Source organism: Pristiophorus japonicus, chromosome 8 (genome assembly GCF_044704955.1).
Source record: "Pristiophorus japonicus isolate sPriJap1 chromosome 8, sPriJap1.hap1, whole genome shotgun sequence".
NCBI classification, from domain to species: Eukaryota; Metazoa; Chordata; class Chondrichthyes; family Pristiophoridae; genus Pristiophorus; species Pristiophorus japonicus.
The window spans coordinates 167171863-167185556 of NC_091984.1; the positions used below are offsets into that span (position 1 = coordinate 167171863).

Consider the following 13694-nt stretch of genomic DNA (forward strand, 5'->3'; position numbering starts at 1 on the left):
CTGCTTAAATATGTAAATTAGGGCCTATGCTGTTTGTAGGATCCCGATTGCGGTTTTCAGGTACAAATGGGTGGCGCATGCGCAATGCACTGTCTGCCCACTTGTACCAGGCACTAAGTGACTTAACTAGTGGTCTTTAAAAGGACCTCCCATTGGCTGCTCAAAAAAACAGCCCAGAAAGCTTTTCCTGTTTTATCTGTTGAACCCAGGAATGCTCTGGCCTGCTCCTGGCTGGTTCAACTCCCTGTGCCCCCCCCCACCCCCCACCCCCTGCCCTCCGGCCTGTCTTGCCTCAAATTGGCAACCATGGCCAGGTGGGCAGCGTGGCTGCTTCCACAACTTTGAAAATCATCCCCACATCTCTCGATTATTGGCACTAAGTATAAAATGGGTGGTAGCGAGCTCGTTTTGCATCAAACTTGATTTTCATTTCCATTGACTTCAGAAATATATTTTTTCATGAACAAAAGTAGGTGCAAAAACCTGTGAGAGAATGGGAGGGGGGAGACAACTCCTGCCCTCCTGTACACTCAACTGAACCAGTGCTGATCCCAGTGAATTTTCCTGAGTCAGCTTTCTTCAAATCGTCGATTTCTTCAAGCAACGTTCCTTGGGAGTCCACCACTAGGGGAAGGTGGGAAATGGTGTGCTGATGAAGGGTTGCAATGCCTGCAGAACCTTAAAGTGCCAGCCATCATCAAGAGAAGTTTATTTTGTAGGGATTACAAATTGTTTGACATTGTCTTAGATATCTGTTGCAGTACACTGAACCTGTAAGTTTTCAATATCGTTTGTGGAAGAGTTGCTGGCCCAAAGAATGCTGAGGAGGGTGGCTTTGTTTGGGATGGAGAGGAGTGGATCATCCAAAGGAAAGAGGCAACCATGGCTGTAAGCACCACCTCCATGACCCCACGCATTCCTCTCCCTTGGATGCTCAGACTGCTGCCACAGAGCCATGGGCACTACAGTGGTGGAGGGATCTCTCACCTTTAAAGTTTAAGGGTTTCAGTGAACTGATCAGCACCACTCGGTCTGCTTTGTCACCAATCAGTTGCTATACAGAACCAAATGCCTAGTACTGGTGCCAGGGCAGGAATGTACTCTGCTGAGGGAGTTGTCTCCGAAGAAAACAGCACATGCCTGAGCTTGCAACAGCCCCCTCACCCTGAACTTGTGGCAGAGATGGTGTAGGGTCAGTCTGCTCATCTGACAATGCAGCAGGTGAAGCCTGCAGCAGGTCCATCTCAGGGCTTGGCACAGTCCCAAGAGACAGTGAACAGGGGCAGGAAATGGGGCAAGGACCTGCTAGGCTGGACTTGTGGCCATTATTACACCGGCATCACTTCCATCAGACACCAGTGAGGTCCACCCAAGTATGCGAATGTACGTAAATAATGGCGATGCCTAAAGGTTCCATTTTGTAACCAGCACCATTCCGTTATACAAGTGGATATTTGTTTTCCTGCCAGCTGCCACAGTGCCATCATTTGAAGTATTTTGGTGGCTACCCTCTACAGCCATAGCTGATGATTCTTGTCCAGTCCCAGGAGTCGGCTGCCACCACTATAATTAGGCCCATTCTCCCACCACAATAATCCCAGAGCAAACAGTCGGAAAGGTAATCTTCAGGTATCGCGAGTGGCGTGCGAGTGTCTGCAACATCATTTAGCGAGGGTCTCGGATTGTGGGGGGTGTGCTGCCTTTACTGTGCATCTACCCTGTGCTGCACCTGACCTGGGAGCACCTGACAGTGCACAGTAGAGGAGCTTTACTCCACCTGACCTGGGAGTGTTTGATGATAAAAGAAGCTACATGAAATGGTCAGTTATTTGAACATCCCTCAGCTTGATACACACAAATATTTCACCCACTAAAATTGAAGTTCATAGTAATTCTTTGTGTCAGATTTAATCAGATGAATTTCTAATCTTTTCATCCTTTATTTGTGCTTGCTGTGCTCGCTGACCTACATTGGCTTCCGATTAAGCAATGCCTCAATTTCAAAATTCTCACCTTTGTTTTCAAATCACTGCATGGCCTCGCCCCTCCCTATCGCTGTAATCTCGTCGCCGAGAGCATGCAGAAACCAAGCGCAAACAGCGGAAGAAGCGTGCTGCAAACCAGACTCCCCACCCACCTTTTCCCTCAACCACTCTCTGCCCAACCTGTTACAGAGACTGTAATTCCCGCATTGGATTGTACAGCTATCTGAGAACTCACTTTAACAGTGGAAGCAAGTCTTCCTCGATTTCGAGGGACTGTCTATGATGATGATGATGATGATGATGAATCTCCTCCAGCCCCACAACCTCCCGAGATGTCTGCGCTCTTCTAATTCTGCACTCTTGTGCATCCCTGATTATAATCGCTCAACCTTTAGTGGCTGTGCCTTCTGTTGCCTAGGCCCCAAGCTCTGGAATTCCCAGCCTAAACCTCTCCGCCTCTCTACCTCTCTTTCCACCTTCAAGACGCTCCTTAAAACCTCCCTCTTTGACCCGTCAACTGCAATAATTTCTACTTATGTGGCTCGGTGTCAAATTTTTTATCTCATACTACTACTTGAAGCACCTTGGGAGGTTTCACGATGTTAAAGGTGCTATATAAATATGTTGTTTTTATTTATATATAAGTTCAATTCTATGTGCACTTGATTTTTCTTTTGCATCCCATTTGATAAATCTATTAAAAGCCTCTGAAAGAAGCACTTATGTTAATATAGCCTCTTTCATCACCACAGGACATCCCAAAGCACTTTACAGCGAATAAAGCACTTTTGAAGTGTAGTCACTGTTGTAATGTAGGAGAAAAAACTGTCAATTCACGCACAGCGAGCTCCCACAAACAGCAATGTGATAAGGACCAGATCATCTGTTTTAGTGACGTTGAGGGAATAGATATTGACCAGAACACCAGGGAGAACTCTCCTGCTCTTCTTCAAAATAGCACCATGGAATCTTTTACATACGCCTGAGAAAGCAGATTGGGCCTCGATTTAAAATCTAATCTGAAAGTCGGCACCTCTGACAGTGCAGCGCTCCCTCAGTACTGTGCTGGAGTGTCAGCCTGGATTTTGTGCTCAAGTCTTTGGAGTGGGACTGGAAACCCACACCTTCTGACTCTGAGGCAAGAGTGCCACACACTGAGCCACAACTGACAGCATTCATTTAATCAGACAGCTGTGGAATGCCATTGTTTGACACTGTCTCAGTGTGAGATCCAGATGTGTAAGGAATGGAATCTTCTGATCTCACCACAGCATATTCCGTGTATGTTTCTATTGCACAGGTAAATGGGTTTGAATCAAATTCCAGTCTGTACTATTGTAACAAAACCATTGATTTCAACAGTAAAGATTCTAATATTGCTCAGAGGAATTACTGATCTTTGATTATGTGACACAACTCGATTACTGTGTTTGGATTACAACCAATAAGTGCATGCCCCAGAAGGCATGTAATTCACATGATCCGCTTCCTGGCATGTGATTGGTCAGAGATTAAATTGGTTTTAGGTGGCAGGGGATAGCTGTACTTACAGGTGATTGATGGAGCTGGTAACGGAAACTGCATTACCATCCTTGTCCAGCACTGAAACGTGACTGGTGCCGTACCTCTCCATTTCCAGAGGATCAATGTTATAGTATTGTGGTGGATGGGATTGGTTGTCAATACGCTGTCGTATCGACTCAGCAAACTCATCAGAGAGCAACATGGATATCTGAAATTACAGCAAAAGGTGACAGGAGTTATAGATGGGAGCACTGCATCAATCTACCTCCATTCCCACAGTACTGAGGCTGTGGTATATCAGTGAATATTATAGTGAGAAGTCACATATATCAGAGTGTTACAGTGTGGGGTGTGGGGCATTTTAGTGTGTTATAGTGAGGGGTGTGGGGCATATCCATGTAATACAGTGACGAGTGTGGGGCATATCAGTGTGTTACAGTGAGGGGTGTGGGATATATTAGTGTGTTACAGTGAGGAGTGTGGGGTATATCAGAGTGGTATAGTGAGGGGTGTGGAGTGTATCAGAGTGTTGCAGTGAGGGGTGTGGTGTGTATCAGAGTGTTACAATGTTGGTGTAGGGTATATCACAGTGTTATAGTGAGGGTTGTGGGCTTTATTAGAATGTTACAGTGTGGGGTATATCAGAGTGTTTCGGTGAGGGGTGTGGGGTACAGCAGGGTGTTACAGTGAGGGGTGTGGGGTATATCATTGTTACAGTGAGGGGTGTGGGGTATGTCTGAGTCTTACAGTGAGGGTGTGGGGTATAGCAGAGTGTTGCAGTGAGTCTGGGGTTTATCAGAATGTTACAGTAAGGGGCGTGAGGTATTGCAGAGTATTACAATGAGGGGTGTGCGGTATAGCAGAGTGTTATAGTGAGTGTATGTGGTATATCAGAGTGTTACAGTGAGGGATGTGGGGTATAGCAGGGTGTTACAGTGAGGGGTGTCGGGTATATCAGAACGTTACAATAAGGGGTGTGGGGTGTATCAGAGTTGTACAGTGAGGTGTGTGATCTATATCAATGTGTTACATTGAGGGATGTGGTGTATAATCAGAGTGTTATAATGAGGAGTGTGGGGTATATCAGAGTGTTACAGTGATGGTGTGATGTATATCAGAGGTACTGAACCCCACATACCATTGGGTGGTGTACTAAGTCCCACGTACCATCGGGTGGTGTACTGAGTCTCACATACCATCGGGTGGTGTACTGAGTCCCACATACCATCGGGTGGTGTACTGAGTCCCACGTACCATCGGATGGTGTACTGAGTCCCACGTACCATTGGATGGTGTACTGAGTCCCACATACCATCGGATGGTGTACTGAGTCCCACATACCATCGGATGGTGTACTGAGTCCCACATACCATCGGATGAGGACTTTGCTGTTTGCTGTATTTGTTGGTCATGCCCATGGCCATAGTAACAGTGTTCCTGAGTTAAAGAGAATAAAATCAGCCTGGGTTCCCACACCTGGCTCCTACCTGATGGCCATTACTGGATCGTGCCGTGTGTGGACTTCCCATGGGTTGTGATCAGGCTTGGACATGACTCCCCCCATGGTGAAATAGTTGGTCTAGGCTGACACATGAAGAATGCCAACACCACAGGCCTAACCTCACCTGTGGAGCTGTACTCCAGCAACAGTGGGCACTTTCAGGAGCCAAGGAGAGAACATCGGCCGATAAAGGTAAAAATAAATTACCAGAAAACACATGATTCTACATAAATAATTTCAATTGCCAATATTTGTGGAGAGAGTATAAAAATGGGACCACTAACAGTATCCGGGTGGACCTTAGGGTCTTTAATTCTACTCAGCTGTCCATTTCCAAACTTTAAGGCCTCTATGATACGATGGTACGTCAGGACCCTTTGATCTTCCTCCATGGACTCAGGCTTAAAGTGAAAGCCTATTGGAAATCAGAAACATATCCCGATATTACCGTTCAATTCACTTGGAGAGAAGCACAGAACTACCTTTGTTTGTTTATTACTTGAATGAAATTCTGTCAGTTAGATGGTGGGGCCGAAATTGTCCTCCAACCTTGAAGATTTTGGGGTGGAGAGCAGAGCGAAATTCAGCTCTTTGATTTTTTTCCGGTAGGGGCAGTGTTTGGGGCAGCTGCAGGGCAGAAGCGGACATTGCTCGGAGTCATCAGCGCTTCACTGATGACATCAGTGCGACGCGGATATGCCACGTGGCGCTGAAGAGTCACAACATTCCTCCCCTTCAGTTAAAGGGGAGGGCCGCTGCAAACTCTGCAGTTAGTTCACTTTGACCCACTGGGCCACCAGCGAGGGTTTTGGCCAGACCAGCGGCCCGGTACCCAAGAGGAGGTGTCGGGTTGCCTGTTGGAGGCCTGGTCAAACCCGTGGGCGCCATTGTCGGGCTGACCTCGGAGTCGGCCGACAATTAAAATAAAATGGCGGCCGTGGCCGTAGTGGAAAGTTGTCCGGGACACCGAGCAGCGGTCGATCTGCTCCCGCAGCTAAATTTCCCACGGGGCAATCTCCCACACGGGGTGAAAAGGGGTCGCCACCGGTCGACGGGGTGTCGGCGTGCCCAAGGGGGTGGCAACATGGGCGTCGCCATGACGATTACCGCTGAGAAACAAGTGGAGGGATAGTTCATAAATTTCGGTGACTCTGTGCCGACTAGGCGGTGAGTCGTTACCGATTGTGGCCGCCTCTTAAAGAAAGGGGCAATTTCGGCCCCGAAAGCACTTGCATATCCAAATACATCAATGATTTCTTTTAGCAGGGGAATTCATACATGTTCATGTGGATTGTGTAACCACCCTGTTCATGTTCAGAGCTGATTCACAAGCCAAAGGATGGAGAAATAAATAATCACACGGTTTGGAAGTTCTCAAGGGAAACTAGGAATGGGCAATAGACGCTGGCCTTGCCAGTGATGCACACATCCTGAGAATAAATAAAAACAGCATGGGTTAGATACAGAGTAAAGCTCCCTCTACACTGTCCCATCAAACACACCCACAGCAGGTACAGCATGGGTTAGATACAGAGTAAAGCTCCCTCTACACTGTCCCATCAAACATTCTCAGGGCAGGTACAGCATGGGGTTAGATACAGAGTAAAGCTCCCTCTACACTGTCCCATCAAACACTCCCAGGGCAGGTACAGGGGGTTAGATACAGAGTAAAGCTCCCTCTACACTGTCCCATCAAACACTCCCAGGGCAGGTACAGGGGGTTAGATACAGAGTAAAGCTCCCTCTACACTGTCCCATCAAACACTCCCAGGGCAGGTACAGGGGGTTAGATACAGAGTAAAGCTCCCTCTACACTGTCCCATCAAACATTCTCAGGGCAGGTACAGCACGGGTTACATACAGAGTAAAGCTCCCTCTAATCTGCACAAAGAATGTGCCTCAGCCACTGGCTCCCATTGCAGCTGACAGAAACATAAAGAAATAGGATTTTGGTTGGGTTTCTCCCAATCATAAGTTGAGACTTTGTTGGAAGAACTGTAGAAACTCTGGATCAGTGGTGTTTACACTATGCCTTTGGGGAGTTAAGTTATGGCGGCTGATGGGGAGAAACTGCGAGGAAACATGGACAAACAGATATAGATAGACAGAAACATAAACAGAGAGAAAACATGAATGAACAGGCATGCATAAAGAGGCAGATACATAGACGGACACTGGTATGGAAACAGAAAATGCTGGAGACACTCAGCAAGTCAGGCAGCATCTGTGGAGAGAGAAACAGAGTTAACGTTTCAGGTTGATGACCTTTCGTCAGAACTGGTATAGTTGTACCTACCTTTCAGTATGTTGAGGATGAAGCTGAGAATGAATCCCTTTGCGGGCAGGGATGGAGAATACATCACATAGTCACCCAGTGAAATATTCAGGGGCTCCATCACTAAAGCTTTGTACTGTTTCAAATCTTCAATTGTTAAAGTGCCATCTACACACAAGGAGAAAGCAGTGAAATCAAATGACTGAATCTTTAGTAAATACTCAGTGTTTGTTTGAAGTGTGATCAGGAGGATCAGTGCCGTTTGCCAACCTTCCAGGATTGTCCTGGAGTCTCCAGGAATTAAAGGTTCATCTCCAGGACAGTGATCCAAGCCACCCAGGAGAAAATTCAGAGGGGCATTAAAATATTTTTTTGGGTTTCATTTTCTTTGACCACTTTTATTTATTGGTTATACAAATATTGGAGAGGAGAAAAATGAGTTTTACTGACAGCCAAGAATCATCCAATCAGGTAACAACTAGTCTGTTTGTTTGCTAATTGGCCGTGGGAAGACGGGGCAAGGATTGAAGTCGGGCAACGAATGACGGGAGTGTGGGGCGGGGTGATTGGAGGTCATGTGATGAAACCTCCAGGAACATGTCCAATCAGAGTTGGCGAGCCGACCTGTTGCCTTCCGGCAAGTGTATTGATGGCGTGGTCCCGACCTGTGAGGAACACCAGAGGCAGGTCGGAGCCTTAAAAGAATGTGGAGGCGTGCCACTACAAGGTACAACGCGTGCTGCTGCAGGAGGGTGACGGCTGTGAAGAGGGCGACTGAAGTTGACGTCACCCAAATCCAGGTCACTGATTGGAGCGCGGGCAGGTACAGCAGGAGCGGCGAGGTCGGGGTGGAGGAGCAGCAAGAGTTCGTAGAGCGACATGATCAGGGCCCAGGAGAGGCGTGAGTTCAGGCCCAGAAGAGGCGAGGGCCCAGAGGTAGCACAGGCCAGCCCACACTGCGATATGTGTGCACACTAGCTCCATGCAGCAGAGCTGGTCTCTAGTCATCTTGGTTAATCCCTGCCACTGGACCAAGACCTACCTCTGTCAAGCCCGTGTGGTGGCAGGTGTGCAACGACCACCACACGTTAAACACATCCTCGCACAGGCATCTTCCACACTTCAAGATGTAGTTCAGCACCTGGAATATTAGATCCTTCATTGAAACACCTGTGAACTCATCCCTTTTTGGCGTGGAAGCAAGTCATCCTCGATTCAAGGGACTGCCTATGATGATGATGTATTGATGCACCGAGGGTTATGGAAAGCAGGTAAATGTCTGGGGCTTTTCATTTTATTTGCTTTTTTCTCCTTTCTTTCCCTCTTCCTCTCCTCTGTTTGTTTTCTACTCCCTTCCCTCAATGACTAGGTGCAATCTACCAGAGCTCCCTGAATGGATAGCGGATTTTCAGGCGTCAAACGGGTAGTTGAAGTGTGCACCTGCCACATTGGATCGGGCGCCCTGTTCAAGATCACTTACTATCAACAGAGTGCTAATATGACAGCTATGAGTTTCGCAGGCGATGCACATCACTAGCAAAATAAGGGGTGATTCCATGATCCGACACTCCCACCGGGGAATGTGACATGCAGGGAGCCTCGGATCTTCTGTCCATTACAAGTATTAGACAGAAAATTACAGTTTGGACCACTGGGTCTCCTGAGTCCCTACAGCACTGAATCATGGTATCACCCCTGACATTCTTTAGTTCTACTATTCCTAGGATTGCACAGGACAACGTAGGAAGAGACATACCTGAATTATGATGCGTGGCTTCCTCCTGTATGTCTGCAATGAGATCCTGTCCGATCTTACCACTGTAGAAAGCATCAGGTCCTTGCTCTGCGATGATCTTCAGTGTTTTCGCAAGCTGAGGGTACCGCACATGGTCACGCAGCTCGCCAGTGTTGTGGTAAAACAGTGAACTAAAGGGAAAATAGTTATTGATTAATTTAAACCTCTGAACCATCTTCAGATGCAACTTAATCAATCGACAGTGTGCCTGTACTATCAAGGGGTTTAGTTCCCTTTGTGTGCTACTTTTAACACACTGATTAACTTGTTTGTGTCAACTTTCTCGATGCATTATTTTAAAAGACATTAGGCAGGCTGTATCCAATCCTGCACCATGTCCTTTTCACCCATAACCCCTGTGCTCACTGACTTACATTGGCTTCTGTTCCCCAACACCTCCAATTTAAAATGATCGTCCTATGTTTAAATTCCTCTTAATGTCACCCCTCCCTTTCTCTGGAACCGCCTCTAGTGTCCACAACCCAGAACTTTGCATTGCTCTGACTTGGCCTCTTGTGCATCCCCCCACCCCCTGCTCTCCACCATTGGCGGTCATGCCTTCAACCATCTTGTCCCTAAATTCTGAAAGTCCCGCACCACAGTAGTCCCAGGTTATGACTATCTCCAAGAGAGTCCAATCACCGCCCCTTGACAATCAATGCATTATTATTGCCAAATCCCCCACCATCAACATCCTGGGGGTCACCATTGACCAAATGTTTAACTGGACCAGCCACATAAATACTGTGGCTACAAGAGTGGGTCAGAGGCTGGGTTTTCTGCGGCGAGTGTCTCACCTCCTGACTCCCCAAAGCCTTTCCACCATCTACAAGGCACAAGTCAGGAGTGTGATGGAATACTCTCCACTTGCCTGGATGAGTGCAGCTCTAACAACACTGAGGAAGCTCAATACCATCTAGTATAAAGCAGCCCGCTTGATTGGCACCCCATCCACCACCTTAAACATTCACTCCCTCCACCACTGGTGCACTGTGGCTGCAGTGTGTACCATCTACAAGATGCACTGCAGAAACTTGCCAAGGCTTCTTCGACAGCACCTCCCAAACCCGCCACCTCTACCACCTAGAAGGACAAGGGCAGCAGGCGCATGGGGACACCACCACCTCCACGTTCCCCTCCCAGTCACACACCATCCGAACTTGGAAATATATCGCCGTTCCTTCATCGTCGCTGGGTTACAATCCTGGATCTCCCTAACAGCACTGTGAGAGCACCTTCACCACACGTACTGCAGCGGTTCAAGAAGGCGACCTAGCGCCATCTTCTCAAGGTCAATTAGGGATGGGCAATAAATGCTTCCCAGCGATGCCCACGTCCCGTGAACAAATTTTTAAAAATTCTCTCTTTCTTTTAAGATGCTCATTAAAACCCACCTTTGGTCACCCCTCCATTATTTCCTTCTTTGACTCGGCTTCCATTTTTTGTCTGATTACACCTCCTATGAAGTGCTTTTCTACATTAAATGCAATATTTAAGTGCAAGTTGTTAAGATATTGTAGACAGAAAACTAATAGGAACACGTTAACCAGTTCACTTAAAATAGCAGACAAAAGGAAATTTATATCCCCTGATGGGGTATAAGTAGGTCTCCAATAGTTCAGTAAATAGTACAGGCCAAGAAAGACCCAGATTCGAAGGGCCACAGCACAGCTAGTTAAAAAAGACAGCTATAAATTACACTGACCCTTCACGTCTGGTAATGCGGGTCCTGTAAGTCATTTCCTATTGGCAGAACTGCAACTCAGGCACAGTTTACTGCATTAAAAACACGGGGTGCGTGTGAGAATTAGAACGGTTTGTGGGAGGGGTGGATGCAGTAATATGAAATTGAACCTTTCTGGTTTTACTTCCGTTTTCACACTTACTGGGTGGCCAGTCCCTTCCAAACAGAACCCTAGCGCCTCCCCATCCCCATCACCACTATTCATATCCTCAGGCCTCTCCCTACCTACTCCCAATCCCCACTTCAGACTCATTGTGCCAATTTGTTTTCATTGAAATGTGTCCCTTCACATGGAGACTATTGCCTCCTTTGACTTCATCGTTGTCCCCCACAGCTCTCACAACTCCTCGCTTCCCCATCTGGCCTTCGCCTAAGTATGCCCTCAATTTTACTGTTCTTTGCAATTTCTCCCTCAGCTCCTCCTCAGCTCACTCACCGTATCCAGAAAGCCTGCTACTGCTGCTCAATCCCTGCATATGCCACTTCCTGATCAACCAACTTTACCTACTCTTGCAGACATCATTCACCTGTCTCTCACCCACCTCTGCCCGGCCTCCCACCCAATACCCCTCCACCTCAAACTATCCCTTTCCCTCCAAAGTCCTACAACTACGGCCCTACAATCTGGCTTTTGATCTACAACCAAGGCCACCTGGTCAAGGTCACAGCAATGTGACCATGTTAGTATGGGATGGAGTCACAGATAGGTCAAACCGGGTAAGGACATTAGTGAACCAGTTGGGTTTTCAAGACGATCTGACAGCTTCATGGTAACAGCTTTTTATTTCAAGATTTTAAAAAACTGATATGGTGGGATTTGAACTTGCCTTTGCTGGAGCTAATCTGGGTCACTTATCCAGTAACAAAGCCACTGCACCACTTCCCTCTTGTACAGTGTCTATCATATCCCTTTCTATCTCATTGTAAATAATGCCAGATGCACTGTAAGTTGTTGTTGAACATCTGCTCTTTGTAGTTCACAGCCAGCACACATTTTCCTTTTAAAACAGATTCTGATGTACCATTAGTAAATCATAATTGTTAGCCTTTGTTCAGGGATAGCACTCTCTCTTGCTGAGTTAGAAAGCCATGGGTTCAAACTCCGCTGCAAAGACATGAATGCATAATTCAGGCTGACACTTCAGTGCTGCACTGTCGGAGGTGCTGCTTTTTCAGATAAGATATTGGGCCGAAAATTGCAGCCTCGCAGTGCGCAGGCACCCGGCAAGGCCTCGCAAAAGCCGGTTCTCGGTGCGCAATGCACATGCACCGAAAACCACCTTCTCCGATCTGTCAAAATTTCTTTAGATAGATCGAACGCATCCCCGCAGGAAGTACATCCGCAGGACAAAGTTTGGGCTATTTGCCCAAGTCTTATACCAGTGTAAGAGTTTTAAGACATAGAAAAATTAAATTTAATCACTCATTTTTATGTTAAAAACTTTGTCCATTTAGGAAAGTTTATTTTTAACCCTATTGGTGCAGAAATTCCACCCTCCTTGGGTCCATACGGAGTGTGTACGGACCCGGGAAGGCATCGCAAAAGCCGATTTTCAGTGCACAATGCGCATGCGCTGAAAACCGGCTTTTCCGATCTGTCAAGCTCCAGCTTGATAGATCCTTTACATATCGGGAGCGAGGACATTTGCAAGGGCAAGATTATGGGATTTACCCATATCTTGCCCAGAAAATGTCCTCAAAACTCTTGCGCTTGATAAAAGCCGGCGCATAGCTTACCTTTACATGCGTAAGAGTTTTAAAACATACTTAAAGCATAAAAAATAAAATAAAGAAAGTACATTTTATTTTTAAAAACCCTGCCCACTATGTTAAATTTATTTTAAACCATAATTTTAAAATCTTTTTAAAAAATCGTAAATTTTTTTTCTCCAAGATATTTATTAACTTTAATTTTAATTATGTGAGGTGTGTTTTTTATTTTTTATTTGGTGTTAGTGTGTTTGTTTTTTTTCAATTACTAGCAATGAGAACTCATAGATACGGAGCTCCCATTGCTATTAATTGAGAATACTGTACCTGATTGGTTGATCAGTCACACATGACTGCATCTTCTGCGTGGGAACATGGAGGACGGGAGTGTGCTTCGCAGTGCGGGAAGAGAAGGCCTCCCCAACGGAATTCCACGCTCCTCCGGGACCACCAGGTACTTTCGGAAAAATTCTCCGGTCAGAGGCATTCGTCCGAAAGAAGCCTCCGACCGGAATTTCAGGGCCATTAAATTTTTTTTCAAAAATACAATTTCCATTAATTTTACATATGTGAGGTGATTTTTTATTTATTGTGCTGTGTTTCTTGTTTTAGGGGGTTTTCTTATTGATAGTAATGGGAGCCAGTACAAACAGAGCTCCCATTATTATCAGTGAGAATAGTAGATAGTGATTGGTGGTCCAGGCCCACATGATTCCAGCTTACCCGTATGTACCTTGAAGACACGGTCCCGTGCGCTGCGCAGCGAATAAAGGCCTCTGACCGGAATCCGGGACCAACAGGCATTTTCGTAGATTTGTTTTGGGTCGGAGGCGTTTGTCCGAAGGAAGCCTCCGACCGCAATTTTCGACCCATTAAATTATTGCCCATCTGTCCTCTTAGGTAGATGTAACAGTTCCTGTGACACTATTTAAAGAAGAGCAGGGTAGTTCTCCTGGTGTCCTAATCAACATTTATCAAGCAACTCCACCAAAACAAATGATCTGGTCATTTATCTGATTGCTATTTGTGGGACCTTGCTGTGTTGTATTTGCCTACTGCAGCAGCTATACTTCAAAAGTACTTAATTGGCTTTGAAATGCTTTGGGATGTCCTGAGCGACATGGACGATGCTTTATAAATCTGAATTCTTTCTATATCTC

The 13694-nt window shown here is 46.4% G+C and overlaps 1 protein-coding gene across 1 annotated transcript in view; it reads right to left on the bottom strand.

Moving 5' to 3' along the window:
* LOC139268803 (glutathione hydrolase 5 proenzyme-like) overlaps positions 1-13694 on the bottom strand; it is a 101436-nt gene that overhangs the window by 23014 nt on the left and 64728 nt on the right. Inside the window, exons 5-8 of the mRNA XM_070887517.1 lie at positions 9042-9211; positions 7307-7453; positions 5295-5425; positions 3536-3717 (exon numbers count right to left, since the gene is read on the bottom strand). Coding sequence (XP_070743618.1) covers positions 3536-3717; positions 5295-5425; positions 7307-7453; positions 9042-9211 — 630 coding nt within the window. The remainder of the gene's footprint in view (positions 1-3535; positions 3718-5294; positions 5426-7306; positions 7454-9041; positions 9212-13694) is intronic.